At 36.3% G+C, this 21,298-nt stretch overlaps 1 protein-coding gene across 3 annotated transcripts in view; it reads right to left on the bottom strand.

The window, feature by feature from the left end:
- Cip4 (formin-binding protein 1-like Cip4) overlaps positions 1-21,298 on the bottom strand; it is a 175,529-nt gene that overhangs the window by 22,599 nt on the left and 131,632 nt on the right. For 2 of the 3 annotated variants that reach the window (XM_089104402.1, XM_089104404.1), the window contains 2 exons: positions 17,615-17,733; positions 2,867-2,999 (listed from right to left, as the gene is read on the bottom strand). In XM_089104402.1, the coding sequence (XP_088960528.1) occupies positions 2,867-2,999; positions 17,615-17,733 (252 nt within the window). The remainder of the gene's footprint in view (positions 1-2,866; positions 3,000-17,614; positions 17,734-21,298) is intronic. The other variant, XM_089104403.1, reaches the window with a different exon arrangement.

Genomic DNA, 21,298 nt, shown 5'->3' with positions numbered 1-21,298 from the left:
AATGGATTAACGAATTGGATATGCCCAAAGGCGTTATAAAACAGACTGCATCTTTTAAATACTTTGGGATTGTAATAGATGAAACTCTATCTTTTAAGGAACATGTAACTTTAACTAGCAAAATTTTGGCAAGAAATCTCGGTATAATGAAGAAACTCCAACATTGTTTCCCCAAGTCTGTCCTTCGCCATCTTTAATTTTCTTTAATACACCCGTATATACTTTATTGTTCGAGTATTTGGCTCTCTACTTTTTCTTCTACCCTAAAACCAATAAGAGTTCTACAAAATCATGCCGTAAGAATTTTAGCCGGTATATCTCCATGTATGTCTGTTCGAGAAATTTACCCAACTTTAAAAATTTTGCTAGTTGCAGGCCTTCGTGAGTTTTATGTATTGTGGTTTATTTTTGGACTGCAGCAGGATGTTCAGCCTCGTTGGTTTAATGATTTATTGTCTAATAGGGCTACTGTTCATTCTCATAATACACGGGGTAGCGCGGACTTCAGTGTGTCTAGAGGTATATCTTCCCGTTCATGTTTTTCTGTTCTTTATAGAGGTACACAGAAATAGAATAGTTTGAATAGTGATATTAAGATTATTGGTGACCCCAATATTTTTAGAAAAATCATTAAGAAACTACTTTTTGCTGAATATGAGTTTTGATTGATTGATTGATTTATTGATTGTGGGGGTTTTGTTGATATGATGTTCCCAGAGGAAGTATAATATATGATATTATTTTGTATTTATTGTTTAGTGTGATGGTATTAGTGGTATCGGTGGACAAGCTTTGCTTTTTAGGGGAGGAAATAATAATTTTTGTTGATATGTTTTTTTTTAAATAAATCTTTCTTTCTTTCTTTCTTTCTTGGAAGCAGCATTGCGACCGACGAGAAAAAAATCACTAGATTTTAGTGATTTTTTGGTTGATTCTTCAAAAATCTAGTCATTTATGTGCTGATTTAGTAATTAGTTTGTTTAGGCAATATAAAAAATCACTAGAAATAGTGATAAATCACTGGGGATGGCAATCCTGATTGGAAGGGAATGATGTTTTGTTTAATTCTTGGGATATACTAAAAACACATTCCAAATTAAGTAACCCATTGACATCAGCTCACTGTTGAATAAACGTTTTTCAGTTATGACCAGCAGTGTAATTCAGAGGAACTGGCTAAAATAATTACCCTTGACAGCAGCAACCTTACTTCAGCGAGCCGAAAGAGGTGTAAGCGATGCTTAACCAGATCTATAGCTTGTGAAAAAAAGCAAAGCGTTGCCTTCTTTGTCTTTCAAGGCGGCCAGACATGCAGTTTTAATGAGAAAGGAATTTTATAATACTTTTTGTACATCATCATTAGAGAGCACTTCTGAATAGATTCGGTTTCTACAACTAAGTTCTTTAAAAATAGCAAGGCATATCCATTGATTGTGTTCCAAGTGAAGCTTCTGAGATGTCTTTTTTTCCTAACTCATTGATGACCTTACATGAAGAGACAATTTATTTATGTTCTAACTAAGAATGGCTCTGTCATTCTTAAATAAGAATCTCTTTTCGACATTCAAGAGAGGAGAAAGCTAAAATTTTTACCTATAACTATCTTCGTCCATTTTCTATTAATTTCACAATTTTTGAGATTCGATTCTTGAATATTGCCCCGTGGCACACCCATACTCATATGGTATAGGCCCACGTGATCCCAGGGTAGAGTAGCACAAAGTTTGAGAAGCGCTGCTCCAGAAAATCCGTAAAATTTCAAGTTCAGTTAAGTAGAAATCAATGGGCTTTTAGATTCTTTTCAAATGACAAGAATTGAAAAGAATCGAAATTAAATGAAAAATTGAAAATAAATGAAGTTAAGGTACTGTTGCATTATATGGGCACTGCTAAAGAAGTTAAGTTTGTTTAATGCTAATGAAATAAAATAAAATAGGATGAATATATAGTAGTTTATAAATGAATTTAGGCTATATATTTGCACATTAGGGGGTGGGGGGTAAAGCATACCATATATTAAATAAGTAACCTAACCTAACCTAGGTACCCTTTCCCCCCTAAACCCAAAAAACAACAGTTTAAATATCGTTAACGCAATGAAAACCACGCTTTGCATTCCATTTCTCTATAGCGGTCTCTTGCAAATAACCCGTTTGGCGGGTTTCGTCTCTCGTACAAAATCTAGCAGCGCCCACATAATGCCCACAGTACCGAAGTTAATTTCTGAACAGAATTTTCCGCTTTTCCTTTCGATCAGAAGAACAGTTTCACACCATTTGGTTTTCTTAAACAACACTTGGTTGTCTCTGCCATCTCTTGGGGGGTCAGGTCACCCCCTATATCTAATTGATACACTGGGTGTGTTACAACATGGTGATGGCAAAGAAAAAAGTGTCTCCCAGGAACTAATGTTCTATGTGATTTGGACGATAAGACATCTTAAAATAACAGATACACATGGTGTAACATGTTAAATATTAACCCTACTATATCTAACGTCCCTGTTATAATTAATAAAATGTTTACTCATAAATATGCAACTACCTACAAGCTGATTCTGAACAGAGCCCTATTGCTCCGAAAGTTTGTGCATCTTCTATGTTACTCTAGCTTTAATAAATAATAAATTCAATTAAAAGAAAATCCTTCAGTATTTATTAAACTCCTAAATGACAACAAAAACCATGCAAAAGTCCTCTGAGCTTCTCAGGATTTGACTGAGATCTCTCACCGTGTCCCAGTCACTGTATGAAGATTTCCAGTCAGAACAAAACCTAATCACGTGATAACATTCCTCTCTTATTTTTTTTGAAATGCCAAAAAAAAAAAAAAAATCTAGACAAAAGTTGATGGAGATTATTTTTACCTGATATCGACTCAAATCCGTTCTAAGTTTGTCCAGCCTCTGTCCATTCTCTACAAGCTGACCTTCAATTGACATTGGGTCACCCAAAGCTCGGTTGTTCTCATAGACACCTTTCATTTTCATGAGGCCGTCCCTGTAATGAGAATCGATATCAACTATATCGACATCGACTAAATGAATCGATATTAAAGTTGCGCACAGGCTCAACTTCTGTGCTAAAAGTTGGCTCTTTCACCTCAAAACATGCATTTTCAATTCCAACTACCTGCTGGATTCTTAGAATTATCTTGAGGAGATCTAACAGATCTGCAATGGTACGACAATTTTTTTTCTAACGAAAAAATCTCTAGATCCTAGACATAATTTAGAAGTTATAATAAAAGTTAGGAGTTACAATAACACTTTAAACACATATAAATTGTCCAGACAATGAGAGGGCTGTAATCCCTCTTGACTCTCCGCCTCTTATGACTAACTTCCACTTTATTGACAAATTATTAAGATGTAATACACAGTAGTCAGAAACAATCTATTCATTTTCAATACAAAACATATTCATTTTCAAACAAAACATATTCATTTTCAAACACAACAAAGTAAAACATATACATTTTCAAAACAAAACATATTTATTTTCAAACAAAACAAAACAAAAATAATTCATTTTCAAACAAAACAAAACATATTCATTTTCAAAACAAAACAAAACATATTCATTTTCAAACAAAACAAAACATATTCATTTTCAAACAAAACAAAACATATTCATTTTCAAACAAAACAAAACAAAACATATTCATTTTCAAACAAAACAAAACATATTCATTTTCAAAACAAAACAATATTCTTTCCAGAATATTTTCATGTTTTCTACAAAACTTGTTACTTGTGGTATTTACAGTAAAGCTCAAGTTAAACTTAACTTACTATAACGGACTTCATGTTAAGCGGGTGGGACGGCATCCTTCCTGATATTTAGGAAGGATCTCTCCTGATCTTTCCAGGATCTTTCTTGGGATTTTTCAGGGTCACTTTAGAGTTTTAACATCACGCTTTACTTTTATGTACATCGCTCTCTATTTTTCTTTCGAGTAAGCATAATTTTCTCCCGTTTGAGGTGTGAGAGAGGGCTATCCCCTCACCCAAACCCTAATTTAAAATAAAACCGTTAAACTTGAGCTACATATTAAATTTGATTCTAGAAACCTATTTATATTGTCAAAGCTCTCAAATAAGAAATTCTTCGCTAACTTAATCTTCGCAAATTTATCAAGTGCATTCAATAAATAGCTTTTTGGCTTAGACTAGAAAATTATACCTCAACGAACCACACTTTAGACACCCATTTCAGTTTTATTTTAACCAAATTAAGGCATATCTCAAACGGTTGATATATTCGCTGCGCCCAAGAGAACAAATTCAATTCTTATTTTATTAAACATATGTTAAACCAGAATGATACCTGGTAATCGTTTTTTCATAACTTTTTTCCGCTGGGAATTTGGCCCTATTTGGTCCAAGATTGTAGTAATGTGGCAAAAATGGTAGAAACCCACATTATGTCATGGGGGGCAGGGGCGTCGCTCCAGCTTTTTCTTTTTGGATGGGGGGGGGCGGGGGGTCTAAATTCAGGAAGCCAAGGGGGATGGCTGTATAATATTTGTTTCTAAATTATTGAGGAGGGGGAACTGAACCCCCCCCCCCTCCAAACGACGCCACTGATGGTGGGTATAATTTTAATTTATGGCACATACTGACTAAAATCCGGCACTTTTTTTGTGGCAAATGCAAATGAAAACACCGAACCGAATAAGGGCACTAGGGCTGGGATCATTAGATCTTAGACCTAGGACTAGAACCATTTGAATAGGGTTATCGAAAATTTGAATAGAATACCGTAACTATCAATGAGATTTAACCCCTTTCACAAAATTTACTAAAATTCTCATGCGCTACTCCCTTTTAATAGATAATTTTGTCTTTATGGAAGTGTTGCATACCTGGGATTGCCAAAGAACATATATTCTAATGTATATGTCATACATAAAATATATTTTATTAAATTTGGCTTTCTATAGCAAATGGAAACTGTATAGTTGATTTCATTCCCATGAAAAGCTTGAATTAAAAAGAAAACTCATAAAGTATACAAAGCAGGATTGTGATTTGTGTTCCATTTAATAAACATGATCCATGATCATGCTTCAATACCAAAAACTCATAGGCTAAAAAACAAAAAGCGGGAGATTTTTGGTAACAAATTACCAATGGTGCCAAATAATTTCCCCAATTTAAAGTGAAAACTTCTCTATTGTGAAAAAAAAACAAACTGAAAATTGAGGCAATTGTGGAAACCTTTCGAAAATTAAGAAAAAACCTTTTTTAGCTTATGTTTAACAAAAGAGATTGACTGCGCCGATTTAAAAGGCAATATGTAGCGCTGTCCAAGTGAAATTTATAGCTATAAAACCTTAAACACAGTTACCTGGATATACATTAGGTGTTAAAATTTAATTATTTTTCTAGTTAACAGACTTCTGAAAGATCGCAAGTACGCCAAATAAAGCACTAGAATTAAGATTTAGCCATAATATATTGTTGTTGCCGCTGCTATATTGTTACTGCGACAGATATTACGCCCCGGGAAAATAAGAATACGTGGACAAATAATCAATTCCAATGATTCCGCATACTGCATGGAGTATAATATATGCTGCTGCATCATTATAATCCCAACGATCATTTCTGAATTTAAGGTTCTTTATCCGAGAGGGCAAGGGTTCGAATCCTAGTGTACCCAATTATTTGGTGTGGGACGAGGGTCAGTGGTGTGACTGTCAGCTCAGTCAGAGTCGGCCCAGCTCTAAATGGGTACCTGGAGAAATCTGGGGAAGCTAAACAGGAAGGGTGTGCGAAAGCACTGCTGGTTGGCCCCCAGCCTCCCATTGTACTTCCTGGCTGAAGGGCCAAGGAAAAGAGATCAGCACCGCCAATAGGGACTGTAGAGTCCAATGCCGTTTACCTTTACCTGATCACGCTAAACCTTTGCAACAAGCAAAGATTCATCTGTTTAAGAAAACAATGTGTTGCAAACTCAAAACAAACGCGAAACTGCATGTTAATAACTACTACTATTAACAACGCATTGTAGCCTCAAGGCACCTGAGGCCAAAACAACTGTGCATGCTTCTCCTTCACCTATATCTGCTAAGGATATCCCTTTAGGTTTTAGTGTATTTGAAATAGAAAATTAGCGACATTTCTTCAGGTTTCTAAATTTATTAAAAATCTTACATAAACTCCAAAACAGCTTTAAGTATAAGATGGAAAGCTTTTCATTTCCTCCATATTCAAACAGAATAACTAATGCTCTTTCAGCTGATAGAAATTCGGAGCAGAAAATATAATCACAAGCTGTCTGAAAGTTGGATCGGAGCCACCTTAGCCAAATAGATGGCACCCCAGCCAGACCTGCAATCTTATGTCTTTCAGAACGAATATTCAAGTCACGTTATTGCCAATCCTTTGGATTTGGAGGGGGGGGGGGTCATTGGTATGACTCTGCATGTCCTGCCACCGTGAGTCTGGGGAACTTACGGATAAAAAAAAAAAAAATCCCGCGAGATACCTGAATTTCAGATGGCAGGAGAAGCGGAAAACACATGATCCTGCTGTAAGTTCAATTGAGTTGTAGTGAGAAAGGCCCAACATTAACTACTTATATTAAAGCACAGTGCTAAAATTTTGAGTACTTTAAGATTACTAATTACAAGATACTAACGACTAGAGCAACAGTTTAAGATAATCTTTGGATGCTCGTGACTTCAAAAAAAAAAGGACAAAAAAATTGTTAATAAAACAGATTGATTGGAAAATAAGACGAACACAGAAATACACGAAGACTACAATGTAAAAATTGCTGTGCTCAATAATTATTACTTATTTTTAAATGTCTATAGTACGTTATAGCGACGTAAAAAGTGTAAAAATATATTTAAGAGACGTGAACTTCAAGTAGACGCTAATAAAACTATCTACCTCACTAAACATAATTCTTATTTCCCTAGTAATTTTATATCATTTCTAATATAATTTTTCTATTGAGGAATAAGGCCAATTGGCTTCCCAATCGCTCTAAGGATATTTATAAAGCCTCCTTAAAGCGTTAAGCCATGAGACCAACATGCTATATCACTCGACATAAGTCAAATCCCGTTCAACACTGGTTATATCTCAAGACTCACCAATATTTTCTACTGTCTCATTCTAGTCTAAAGACACATCCAATAAAAAATATATCATCTTAAGCCTAATCATTGCTTTTCACAAGAAAGGAATTTTTTAGGACTGCCATCTACCAGTCAAACAGTTTTTTTTTCTCAGACCAGCTTCAAAGCACTGGACTTGCTGGGTGGGAGCCCCTTATTAGGAGCAAACTTGGGACAGAATATTTCCCAGAACCCACACACAAATTTTTGTTCAAAACTAATCACCCAACTACAATACATTCGTAGTAAATGGGTTATTTAATATAAGATATTGACAATATAAAAATGCATGCTAAAATTTTGATATCATTTGACCATATATGAAAATATGTGACAATCCAACCTGGTAGAGCTCTTTTTCAAAGCTTCTCCTCAAAGGAAGTGAAAAAATAATTAGAGCTCGAATGACGATTGCCTATTAAAGGTCCATTTCGAGGGATATTTATGTAAACAAAATATAATATAATATGTAATATAACAAACAAAATAAAAACACCGGTTTAGCCGCAATCACGAAAAGTAAGAAACATGTCGGAAGAGGTGGCAAAAATACACGTGGTAAAAGTATAATGAAAACAAGACAACCTATCCAGGTCATACCTCCCAACCAGCATCACAAATAATATATCTAAATAAATTTATCATATTATGATATTATTAACTATTATTATATTATTTAATATTATATTTAATATTTATTAATATTTGTAATAATATTTAAAATATACATTAATTAAATATAATAAAATATAATTTAATATTATTTAAAATATAATATTTAAAATAATATATAATATTATTATTATGATATTATTATCAGATAAATGTCCTTTCTCCTTTTATCTAAACAACTTTATCATATTATAATATTATAAAAATCCACCAAACGCCCACCCCTATTCAAGTCAAACAGTTCGTGGTAACGAACTGTAAGTAAGGAGCGACCCGGCTCAATGGTAACCGAAACTCTAGAAAACGGGTTTTTGATACCAATAGATATATCAAAAGAATCAGATTTCAATGCTGATTTCAAATATATAACTTTCATCAAGTTTAGAGCTACCCATCAAAAGTTACGCGCCTGAGAAAATTTGGCTGATTTTCAAAAAAAGGGGGAAAGACCCCTAAAAGTTATAGAACCTTAATGAAAATCACACCATCATATTCAGCGTATCAGAGAACCCTACTGTAGAGGTTTCAAGCTCCTATCTACAAAAATGTGGATTTTTCCATTTTTTGCCCGAAGAAAGATCACGGATGCGTGTTTATTTGTTTTTTTGTTTTTTTTTTTTTTTTTTTAAGGGGTTATCGTATCGACCCATTGGTCCAAGAAAATTGTGGGATGGCGCATTTGAACGGAAAATAAAATTTAAATTTCCCATTTTAATTTAACAAAAAAAATGGAGGGCAACTAGGCCCCCTCCCACGCTCATTTTTTTCCCAAAGTCACCCGCTCAAAATTTTGAGATAGCCATTTTGTTCAGCATGGTCGAAAATATGATAAAAATGTCTTTTAGGATGACTTGATCCCCCAAAGTCCCCAGGGGGAGGGCTGAAAGTTATGAAATTTACTCAATGTTAACATATAGTTTTGGTTATTGGGAAGTATACAGACTTTTTCAGAGGAGATTTTTTCGGGTCGGTGGGGGAAGGAGAGGGTCGGGGGCTAGATGGAAGGAACTGTCCATGCAGGAAGTTTCCAGGGGGGAAGGGACATTGCTATGAAGGGGGCGCCAGATTTCCCAGCATTATTAAAGAAAAAGATCAGGAATTAAATAAAAAAAAACAACAAGTTTTTCAACTGATCAACTGATTGTGATTAAGAGGTCATTTTTAAAGAACTGGAAAAAAAATTCGAACTATAGTTTAAAGAGCAGGGTATTGACTAGGGGGCGAACCCCCTAATATACGTGTTAAAAATTTATGAATATAGAAGTTCGTTACGTAAGTTAATTCTAAGTTACGTATATTTATTACTAATAAAAACGTTCGTAAATAAAATTAAACAAGTTTCGAGAAAGCCATTTAACCAAATATAATATGCAAATTTTGTTTTAATTATTCATGTACGGTGAGCCAAAATCAAAACCTGCATTAATTCAAAAACGTTCAAAAATTAAATAAAAAAAACAAGTTTTTTAACTGAAAGTAAGGAACGACGTTAAAACTTAAAACGAACAGAAATTATTCCGTATATGAAGGGGCTGTCCCCTCCTCAACGCCTCGCTCTTTACGCTAAAGTTTGACTTTCTCACAACTCTATTTTTTTAAACAATAAAAAAACTCTAGCGTAAAGAGCGAGGCGTTGAGGAGGGGACAGCCCCCTTCATATACGGAATAATTTATGTTCGTTTTAAGTTTTAACGTCGTTCCTTACTTTCAGTTAAAAAAACTTGTTTTTTTTATTTAATTTCTCCTTAGAACTACTGATATTACAAACTACATTGTACACAACTTTTAGATAAACTTGTACATATTGCAGCCGTTTCAGCCAATATCCGATAACAATATCAAGAAATTTAGAAACATCTTTAACTTCTATATTTATCGAAAAAAAAAAATTCTATTGAAAATTTGAGCCTTAATAGGTGTGGTTACGACCCACTATCCTTCCTTAAATAGCAAAACCCGTAGTATCACCCAAAAATAAAGTACGCAAGATCACATTTTCCTTAAAGAAAATTCCTAATTACAGTTGAGTGACATCTACCTGGCAATATCAAAAATCTAGAAAAATCTTTCACTTCACCTTTTTCTAAAAAAAAATTCGTGGCTAGTCATAGACATAGACATCAGTCAAGGTCAAGCATTCATGCAGTTAACACCTCTTATTTTCTGAGAGGATTTGAGAGGTTAAAAAAAACCGATTTTTGGTTATATTGACTGTTAGGCTGTGTGATTGAATTATTTGTAATATTGGATTGGTATTGGATTACTTCATTTGGATCTTTAGAAGGCGTTTATTGGAAATTGGGAGGACTTAAAAAATCCCCCTTTACGGTTAAGTCTTTGTTTTGCGACTCTACATTGAGATTTGATTACGCTTGGACCTACAATGGCTGAAAGTAAAAAAATTATTTTGAATCCGTAACTGAATTTTGTTACGAGCGCACTTACAGATGGAATAAAATTGGACTGTATCGTAAAAGCGTGCGTTGCTTTCTGTACACATGAAGATGTTATAAAGGCAAAGCGAATCCTTCATACTGAGTTGAATATTACGAATCGTCTTGTGATCTATTTTAAAGATGAAAACAAATTCATTGAAATGTGCAAACTTCTAGTAGCAGCTGCGAAAAATAATGTCAGCATGCCAAAATTTGTCATCTTTAACCCCTGCTCGGTTCCGGTCATTGGAGATGTGGTGAATGCAACAGTTACTGCCAAAGTAAATGAACTCTCTCGGAAGCTTGATAGTCATTTAGCTACCCAGTCCGCTCCAGCTGTCAGTATTTTCACAAGCAGTCGTAGTGAACCTGAAATGTCCAAGCCCAAAGATCCTTCCTATTCTGTTGTCTAGAAAAGTCCCCCCAATGAACTCAATGACCAAAATGACCGGAAAGCTTTCACAGACAGCTTCTATGAAAATACAAATGAAATTAGCGAACTTTGCAAATCTGCAAACAAATGGAATCTTGGGGTCAGGTCGAAAGCTGCAGCAGCGAAAATCGTTGAGAAAGCGAAATCTTCCAAGCCCGATCTCAAAATTGCTGTTCGAGAACCCCTGCACATAGCTGTGCTTCGAAATGTTCCTGAGGATATAAACTATGAAGGACTAAAAAATCTAACCCCGGACAGTACGAAGACTGAACAATGCGGAAAATTCCGTTCTTTAAAAGTGTATTTTGACACTATCAGTGAGCTCCAACAATTTCTGAGTGTTTCGGTGATTATCGGCTACGAGCGTCTACCTGCTGATCCATTTAAGTTCTTGCCAAGACGATGCTATAACTGTCACAAAATCGATCACATCGCTTCCCAGTGTAAGGCTGAACCTTTATGCTCTAGATGTGCCTCAAGTGAACATCGTTCTACGCGAGATGAACCATGCAGACAGCCGACATTCTGCGTTGAATACAAAATCGGCAGTCACACGTGTTACAGTGTAAAATGTATCTCAAACAGTAATCCACAAAAGAAATGACATCTGAAGCTTCTGCAGTTAAATGTTTATCGTAGAACATTAATGGCTCGTTCGCGAATAAAATTCCGATCTTAGATGTTGTATTTAAGCAAAATGAAGTTGTCTGTTTACAAGAACATTTCGTCACAAGCCGCAGTAAAAGTATTCTTAGTTTTAATAGTTCAGTATCGGTTTATTCAGTTTCAGCGAAGCAGCTAAGTGGAAAAGGGTGACCCTCCGGTGGTATTGCCACTTTCGTTCGTCTGACTCTAAGATCTAGTGTATTTGAAGTCAATGATAATTTTCTAGCAATTCGTGTTGAGGGCTGTGTTTTTATTAATGTATATTTGCCAACAAATTACCATGATGAGCGTTCGGAGTGTGCTTTTACTTATTCTAGTGATAAAATCGGCCACAATGATTTAAAGAACATGAAGATTGGAACTTGGAATGTTACGACATTAAAAAATGACTATCGTATCGACATTTTGACTGACGAATTAAGACGATTCGAACTGTACTTATTAGGAACTTCAGAAACTCTTATCCCAGGAGTATGAAGCTTGAAATTAGGTGATATAGAATTTGTTTACTGAGGGAGGAAGGATGGGGTACATAGACAGGGAGTAGGGCTCATGATGAATGATGAAGCTGCTAAGTTTTGTTTAGGCTGGGAAGGTATTAATAATAGAATACTAATTGCTCATTTTAGGACTAGAAAGTTCACGGTATCAGTTATAGTAGTATATGCCCCTGTAGAACTGACTGACGGAAATACTAGTGACTCAGATGAATTTTACTTACAGTTACAGGAGCAAATAGACAAGGTCCCAGGTAGGAATATGATGTTATTACTGGAAGATTTTAACGCACAGGTTGGTAGAAATAGGGATAGATGGTACCTAGCCTAGGTAAGTTTGGTGTAGGAAAAGAAAACAGTAACGGATACAGACTTTTGCAATTTTGTAGGTATAACAATCTAGTTATAACCAATACGGTGTTTGGTCATAAAATGGCTCATAAATTAACATGGTATTCACGTGATGGTAAGACAGCAAACCTTATTGATTATGTTATTGTAAACTGAAGACTGGCAGGATCTATACAAGATACTAGGGTATATAGGAGTGCTGTCATTTATGTTAAAAGTGAAGATCACCATCTAGTAGTGTCAAGGGTTAATTTAAAGCTGAAATATCGGAAGGGTAATTACCTCCCGGGAAGTTATGATGTTAGTAGACTCCAGGATGAGAATTTGAGAGAAAATTTCAAGGAACAGTTGAATACTAAACTTCAGAGTTTAAAATTTGATAATGTGGAAGATGGTTGGAATAATTTTAGAAAAATAATTTGTGAAGTTGCTGAAGGTGTATTAGGAAAGAAAGCTAGAACTGCAGCTAAGAATATTAGTGAAAAGGCTTTATGTTTAATAGAAAGGAGAAAGGACCTGTACAAGAATTATCTGAGTGATAGATCGTATGAAAACAAAAGAAATGTAAAGAAAGTGGAGAAAGCATTAAAATATGAACTAAGGAGGTGTAAAGTGGAGGTCATAGATAAAATTGCCGGGGATCTGGAAGATGCAACTAGACGACATAATAGTAAAACATTGTACTGGCACGTTAATAAATTTAGAGAGAGTAGTCAAACCGGACTTGGCCCAATTAAAGATAGGAATGGGGTCGCAATTAGCGATAAGGAAAAAACTAAAGAGAGATGGGCCGAACATTTTGAGAACTTGTTTACCGAGATAGAGTTGCAGGAAAAGATATAGAGGAAAATGAAAAAGTTTGTGATACCTTGGATGTGAAGGAAGATTTGTTTTGTGAGGAAGAATGAGCGACAGTACTAAAAGGATTAAAAAATAATAATGCTTCAGGTGCTGATAGGGTGGTAAATGAGTTTCTTAAATATGGTGACTCTGAGGTTAGAAAATAAGTTACTGAAGATTACGAATACGATTTTTGAAAAAGGGGAAGTACCTAACGATTTTAGGAAAACCTTAATTAAGCCACTTTATAAGAAAGGTGATATAAGTGAGTGTGGTAATTATCGAGGCATTATTCTGGTCTCTGTAGGTAGCAAATTACTTAGTGATATGATACTTTTTAGACTGAGGGATGCCGTAAACAAAGTTTTAAGACAAGAGCAGTACGGTTTTAGAAAAGGTGGAGGATGTGTCGACCAAATTTTCACTCTTAGGTTAATAATTGAGAACTGCCTGAGTTGTCAAACACCTTTGGTCCTCAGTTTTATAGATTATGAGCAAGCGTTCTATTTAGTTGATAGAAGAATTTTAATAAAGATTTTATCCTTGTATAGTATACCAGACAAATACATTAAAGTGATTAGTGCTACGTGCGAGAAAAACACTGCTGCAGTTAAGGTAGGAAATGAGGTAAGCAGCTCGTTTTGTATTGAATCAGGAATTAAGCAGGGCTGTGTTCTATCCCCCTTTATATGGATTATTTTGATGGACTTTGGGAGGACAGGAAAGGCAATGGGAGACCACGGAATCAAATGGGGAGGAAAAAGTCTCCTGGACTTGGATTATGCTGATGATTTAAGCATCCTAGATGAAAGTGTGAGCAAAATGAATGAAGTTTTAGAGGTTTTGCGACTTCAGGGTGCTAGATTTGGTTTGAAAATTAATGTTAGGAAGACTAAGTCACTAGGGCTAGGAATAAGTGAAGATGAAATGGTGACGTTGGGTAATGAAAAGATTGATCAGGTGGGCAGCTTCACTTACCTTGGTAGTATGATTAGTAAAGATGGTGGGAGCAGTGAAGATGTAAAAAATAGAATAGCCAAGGCTCAGGGTGTTTTTTCACAGTTAAAAAAAGTCTGGAAGAATAGGAAGATATGTCTGCAAACCAAGATTAGAATATTAGAAGCTACAGTGATGACAGTGGTCAAATATGGCTCTGAAGCATGGGCGCTCCGAAAAGCGGATGAAGATTTGCTAGATGTTTTCCAGAGAAATTGCTTATGGATGGTTCTGGGTGCCCGGCTGACTAACAATGTTTCAATTAAGAGGCTATAAAGAAAGTATGGTTCAATACCGCTTTCTAGGGCTGTAATGAAAAAATGGTTGAGGTGGTTAGGGCACGTTGTGCGGAGGAAGGATGACATATTGCTGAATGTCGTTCTTTTTGGCCAACTATCTAGGGCTAAACAGAAAGCAGGCCGTCCCCGTCTGGAGTGGGAGGACGTCATAAAGAAAGATTAAAAGGAAATGGGAACTTCGTGGGCGGGTGTAAAAAGGGAGGCTTTGAATAGATTGGGGTGGAGGAGGAGCGTGCGTAGCTGGGTTGCTGCGGTGAGTTGTTAGTAGTAGTAGTAGTAGTAGTGTATTAACCGTATTAGATCCTTAAGCCTTCAATGCATATTAGTTGGTGACTTCAATTGCGATTTGAATGAATCGCTCTCATTTAGGTCTTTACGTTCTACGTTGTTGCTTAGTATTTTTGGAGACCAGTTTGATCTCAAGTGCAAAGATTTAAATTTTACATATGTACACACCTCAATGTCTACATCAGATCTCGATCACGTCGTTGCGTCCGCAAATCTCAGGATTCCGCCTGTCAAGGTTGTGCTTGATTTTCAGCTATCTGATCACTTACCAATACAGTTCTCAGCCGAGATTCCTTGCCACAGCTCAGATAAACAAACGCAAACAACTTCGAAAACACCTCCTAGGTCTTGCCGTGATTGGCGTAAAATTAACCCTGTCTTATTTTAAGATGAAGCCTCCAGAGTCCTTGGTAAGATCCGTGTCCCTTTCCATCTTCTCTCTAGATTAACTGCTCTTTCAAAGGAGGAAACACAACTATCAGTCGATATTTATTGCGCAGAAATGGGTCAGGCCCTTCGTATGCTGAAAAAGCTACCATCCCTCTAAGTAGACCCCGTCATCCAACCCTTCCTTGCTTGTGTGAAAATCCAGAGTTAGTAGATACCCATTCTAAGTCTAAATTTCGGCTTCAACTTTGGATTTCTTGTGGACGACCCCGTTCGGGGGTAGTTAATTCAATCCGCCTGCTCACAAAAAGAAAATTCGCGAAGGAGCTAAAGGTCACAGAAAAAAGATGATTGATATCGAATCTACAAGGGCCAAAATTAATCCTTCTCTCCTTTGGCGTTTTCTGTCCTCTAAAAGAGATGAGTCTTTGTCCGCATCTACCATCCCTGATTTTGAATGGTACGCATACTATGGGTCAGAATTTTTGCCCCCTGACCCAGCCCTCAACGAAAGATGCAAAGCTGAACTTGAAAAGTTCATAGATAGTTGTCCTCAGAGTGATTATGTTGTAACAGAGGGAGCTGTGTGCACGGCCATCTCTCACCTAAACCTCAACGATCTTTTTGGATTGATGAGATAAGCGCACTCTATTTAAAAAGTGGTGGTCCCGCTTTCGTTAGTCATGTAACTCTCCTGATTCAGATTATCCTCATTCAGGGTTTTGTCCCAACCACTTTCTCAATTAGAGATATTACGCCAGTTCCTAAAAAATGTAAAATTATCATGCAATGCTCCTCTTTCCGTCCAATCACGATTGTTACGTCTCTTTGCAAGCTATTTGAACTTTTATTTGTAGATGAGTTTGAGAAACTGTGTGGCAGTCCACCAAGACAGTTCAGTTTCCAACGCGGTATTGGTTGTGCTGAAGCGCTCCATGTCGTTGCATATGCACTCCTGGATGCACACAAATCAGGAGAAAGCCTAGGAATCGGTGGCTTAGACCCGCAGAGAGCGTTTTATTCATTGATTCTTGCACTTATGTTGCTAAACTCAGCAAAAAGAGGAGCGAACTCAAATATCATTCAGGCTTTCCGTGATCTTTACTCTCGCCTTCGCGTGCGACTCAAGCTCCCTCCCGATAAAGGCCTTCCGCCAGCCCCACGGTCAGCTTTGATACCAGTCCGTAAAGGTGCCCGTCAGTGGGCAGTTTTATTCCCCAATTTCTTCAACGACTACATTATTGAGCCTCAAGACAGCTGTAATTCATCATGCATTCTCAGTTTCATTGACATCTCCCTAGTATGCTATGCTGATGACACGCTGAATCTCAGCCGGACGCTTAACCGCCTTTCATAAATATTCTCATGTCTGCAGTCCAATTACGAGAAAGTCGGTCTGAAATTTAACTCACAAAAGTTGGGAGTCTTGCTTTACAATTGGAAGAATGACCCCCCTACTAATGTCACACTAGGTGATTGCTCAGTAAAACCAGTTGATAAAATAGTATATCTGGGGCCAATAGGTACATCATTACAGCATACCCGCTCTCTCCCGATCTCACATCTTGAACGGCGGATTTCCAGCTCCTATGCTTTGATCGTTAAATCCATTCTGAGATTTAACCGTCCACTATTGGCAAGTATTTACAACGCTATCGCTCTGCCACATATATTATATGTGACCCCTTTCTAGAAATTATTGGCAAACCAATAATTTTTCACCTTGGACGAAAAATAGATTTCTGATTCGGCGCTACAACCTAGCGGACCCAAATCCAGCTATTGAGACACTTATTAGCCGGCAAAAAACAAAACCAGCAATTCTAAAGCACGAGTGGGCAAGTTTGCTTATTTAATTTTCCCTTTTTTTCAGAAGTTGTTGTCCTTGTTGCTATTTTCGAAGAAGTTGTTGCTTTTGTTGTAATTTTTTAGTATGTTTTCTTTTTGTTTCTTCTTTTCGCATTTTTGCATACTCTGTCATTGTGCATTTATTGTATACGACGGGCTTTCAATATATTATTACTATTATTATATTTTATTAAACTTACTCTTTTTAGCGCTAAAAGTACTAATACCGAGGGTTTTTACAAATACGGCAAAGTTAAATAACAAATACGACAACAAAAAATGAATAAAACCATATTACTTTTCTTAGAATTTGTTGACCATGTCTGTAAAAAAGGGGACAAAGGAATGCTGGTAGCGAGTCGTACGGCATGTCACTGGGTTAAACTTGTATTGTCTCCGGGTACGGGACGTAACGGGGGCTAGCGGGGGCAGGATCGAACTGTATTTGCTGCTATGAAGAAGTGAAGGGCCGAACTGGAAAATCAGTCTCTGATGGCGGTTAAAAAGGAACTCGAGGCCAAGAACCTTAAGCGCATTGTCATAAATAGTGAAGGCCTGACCCAGCATAATCTTACAAGTCCGTATTTCGATAGCTTCAATATCTCGACACATCCCAGCACTCAACTGTATACTAGGGCCTATGATCCATCACCCCTCCTCTAAATAGAAAATCCCCGTAGTATCACCCAAACGAAAATAAGGTACACAAGATAATATTTTTTTAAGTGACATAAGTAACATTTCTATTTAATGATAAGTGACATTTACCTTGTAGCAGTTTCTTGTAATATTTTCCCATTAATTTCATTGATTTTCTGCTGTAGCTTTTTCTTTCGCTGCATAGGAGGCAAGTCACTGTAGTCTTCCTTTGAAGTAGCATTGTCAGTCTGAAAAATTGTCAGCGAAATTAAAGACACGTTTTCTGTTTCCCCATAACTTATTCCAAAGTAAAACAAATGGCTTATAGTTGAAGCCATCTTGTCCGGATATTTTGGTTTCAAGCAAAAACACAGAGTCAAGGTATTTGAACACACGAACTAAACTAGCCATGGCTAACAATAAATTGTTGTCTCTGAAAGTGGAAAAAAGGTCAAGTTCGTTTATCAACCATATGTCGACAACAACAAAAACACAAAAATAGATATTCCTCTCCAGTAGGCTCCATGGCCCTAAAACAGGTAAAATGAATCAAACACTAAAAAAGAAAAAGAATAACACTCAACACCATTTTTTTTGCTACAACTAATCGACTATTCAGGCAATACAGAGGTTTATAGACCCAGCAAAAAAAAAAAAAAAAAAAAAAAAAAAAAAAAAAAAAAAAAAAAAAAAAAAAAACATTGACCTCTTACGACAAATTTGAAAAATACATAATACCACCATTATATAACTAACTAAAAAATAAACATGGAATTAATAAAAAAAAAAAATCTTTATACAAACAAAAAAAGAAAAAGAAAATAAATACATAACTGAGCTATATGAAAGCATGATGCCATAATAAATCAAATTCTCAATCAGTATTTATAGATTAAGCTTAACTTTAAAGTTCAGCCACCAGATGTTTGAAGATAACAAAGGAATGACAGTTCCATGACAAAACTTGAAGTGAATTTTATATCTTGAAGAGGCCACCAGAGGGGGAAAACCAGACGAAAGGCGGGGTGTGGCAGGAACCCTCATGCTATCAGAACATCGTAGGCAATACCGCGAGCTGTCGGGTATAAAAAAGGAGACTGGAAGACAATTGGAAGTTTCCCATGCAGCCATGCAAAAGTAAAAGAAGCAAATTCAAGGACACAAGCTGAGGAGAGGTTTAACCGCCGATAGCTTTGCATACTTAACAACTAGTCTGGCCTTCACATGAAAAGATGCTATAATCCATAAATTTGACAGAAAAGTGGATAACCACATGGCGGAATAGTCACAAATAGATGATTGGATCAAGGTGAAGAAAAAACAGCCGTAGGACAGATCTGAGGAAGCTTACGGCTGACGAATGAGGCCCATTTTCATGGCAATTTTGACTTTTATTGCATTGATGTAAAATTTCCAAGACATTGCAATTTGGGGGAATTTTGGCGTGGTGTAATTGCTGGCGATAAATCTGTCATCAGCGACCACGAATTCCATCAGAATGTTACTGGAACCTGGATTCAGCCGCACACGAGGGGTCACATCAATGCGAAAACAACTTTGAAATGGACCTTTTTACTGCATAAAAGAGATCGTTATTAAAAAAAAAAACCTCAATTTTTCTTTGTTTTTAAAACTGTAACGAAGAATGGTATGAACAAGAGCACCAAATGACAATTTTTAAGAGAAGAAGAATGCCATAAATTATTATGAGACTTGATGTTTGATTTTTATAACATGTGATGCCAATCCAGCATTTAACTCGAACCAATAAGAATAAACTATTGATAAATTCACTTTAAATAATCTCTAAACTATCGACAAGTAAATCAAATAGAGTAAGAACTAAACACAGGGAAAAAACAATCCATTTTTTTTCTAACGAAACAGAAAAATTGTTGGTACAATAACACTAGACCATTTTACTCACTTTTAAAAATACTAGAAGGTTAAATTAAATTGCAATTTCGTGGCTTAGAATTCTAAATTGAAAATGAGCCTACAATTGGGTTAAAATCCAGTCCATTGGAGTCGAAGCGTTGGGATTATATATTGCTTATTTTTTAAATTAATTTGTGACATACCAACATGAAGATTTTTAACGAAAAAAAAAAAAAAAAAAAAAATTAGCTGAAAAAAAAAAACGAAAAATGAAAAAAATGAAAGAAGAAGTCTGAATAATGCATTAACTTTAAATAGAAAAAATGGGGTTAAAAAAGGGCTAGTTTCAATTACAAACATTCAACTTCCGAAAAAAATAGCCAGAATAGACTTAAAATATCATGGAAAAAATATCCATATAGATTTTTGCGTAGAAAGAGAAATAAGATGAAACTGAGAATGAAATAGCGTTCCATAGCAAAGCTGGAAAGCATGTGCTTCAACCTTTGAAGTATGTCTAGGTTCCTAGGGATTTATATTTGATAAGATTGGCACAGCGTACTGCAATGTAAAGTTTTCAGCTAATAGTATACCAAGGAAAAGATTAGATTGCCACTCTATGCAATACATTTTTCTGTATTTTGCTTTAATTTCACTAATGTCATTTACTAAAATCAGTAGCTGGTCGAGCCTTGAAGTGTAAAAAATAGCTAGAAAATCCCATTAGAAGTCTAAAACCCATTAAGGGTGAGGTGATAGGTAATAAATCCGTCTTCAGCCCTCATAATTACATAACCGAATGAGAGGCTAAAAGGACTCTGATGAAGATGGAACAAAAATGCTGAGTTTGAAGGAAACAGAACCGCAAGAATGTGAAGAGCCAGAGGTTTGAAGGAAACAGGGTCACAAGAATGTGAGGATGAGAAGAACCAGAGGTTTGACAGAAACTGCCGAAATTTTAAAGAAACAGAACTGCAAGAGTATGAGAAAGAGAAGAACCACAGATTTGAAGGAAACTGTCAAGGTTTTAAGGAAACAAAACGACAAGAATGTGAGAATAAGGACAACTAGAAAATTGAAGAGAAGAACAAAAGGTTTGACGGAAACCGTTGGAGGAAACAAAACTGCAAGAATGTGAAGCGCCAGAGGTTTGAAGGAAATAGGACTGCAAGAATTGCGGTCCTGTTTCCTGATTGAGAAGAACCAGAGGTTTGACGGAAACTGCCTAAATTTCAAAGAAACAGAACTGCAAGAATATGAGAAACAGAATAGCCAGAGATTTGAAGGAAACTTTCAAGGTTTGAGGGAAACAGAATCGCAAGAATGTGAGAATAAGAACAGCCAGAGGTTTGACGGAAACTGTTGGAGGAACCAGAACTGCAAGAATATGAGAATGTGAAGCGCCAGAGGTTTGAAGGAAACAGAACTGCAAGAATTGCGGTCCTGTTTCCTGATTGAGAAGAACCAGAGGTTTGACGGAAACTACCGAAATTTCAAGGAAACAGAACTGCAAGAATATGAGAAACAGAAGAGCCAGAGATTTGAAGGAAACTTTCAAGGCTTGAGGGAAACAGAATCGCAAGAATGTGAGAATAAGAACAGCCAGAGGTTTGACGGAAACTGTTGGAGGAACCAGAACTGCAAGAATATGAGAATGTGAAGCGCCAGAGGTTTGAAGGAAACATAACTGCAAGAATTGCGGTCCTGTTTCCTGATTGAGAAGAACCAGAGGTTTGACGGAAACTGCCGAAATTTCAAGGAAACAGAACTGCAAGAATATGAGAAACAGAAGAGCCAGAGATTTGAAGGAAACTTTCAAGGTTTGAGGGAAACAGAATCGCAAGAATGCGAGAATAAGAACAGCCAGAAGTTTGACGGAAACTGTTGGAGGAACCAGAACTGCAAGAATATGAGAATATGAAGCACCAGAGGTTT

Source organism: Artemia sp. Qi Xiang Cuo, chromosome 18 (genome assembly GCF_049724085.1).
Source record: "Artemia sp. Qi Xiang Cuo chromosome 18, ASM4972408v1, whole genome shotgun sequence".
In the NCBI taxonomy this organism is placed as follows: Eukaryota; Metazoa; Arthropoda; class Branchiopoda; order Anostraca; family Artemiidae; genus Artemia; species Artemia sp. Qi Xiang Cuo.
The sequence above is the reverse complement of the archived record's forward strand: the minus strand, read 5'-3'. Positions and strand labels throughout refer to the sequence as shown.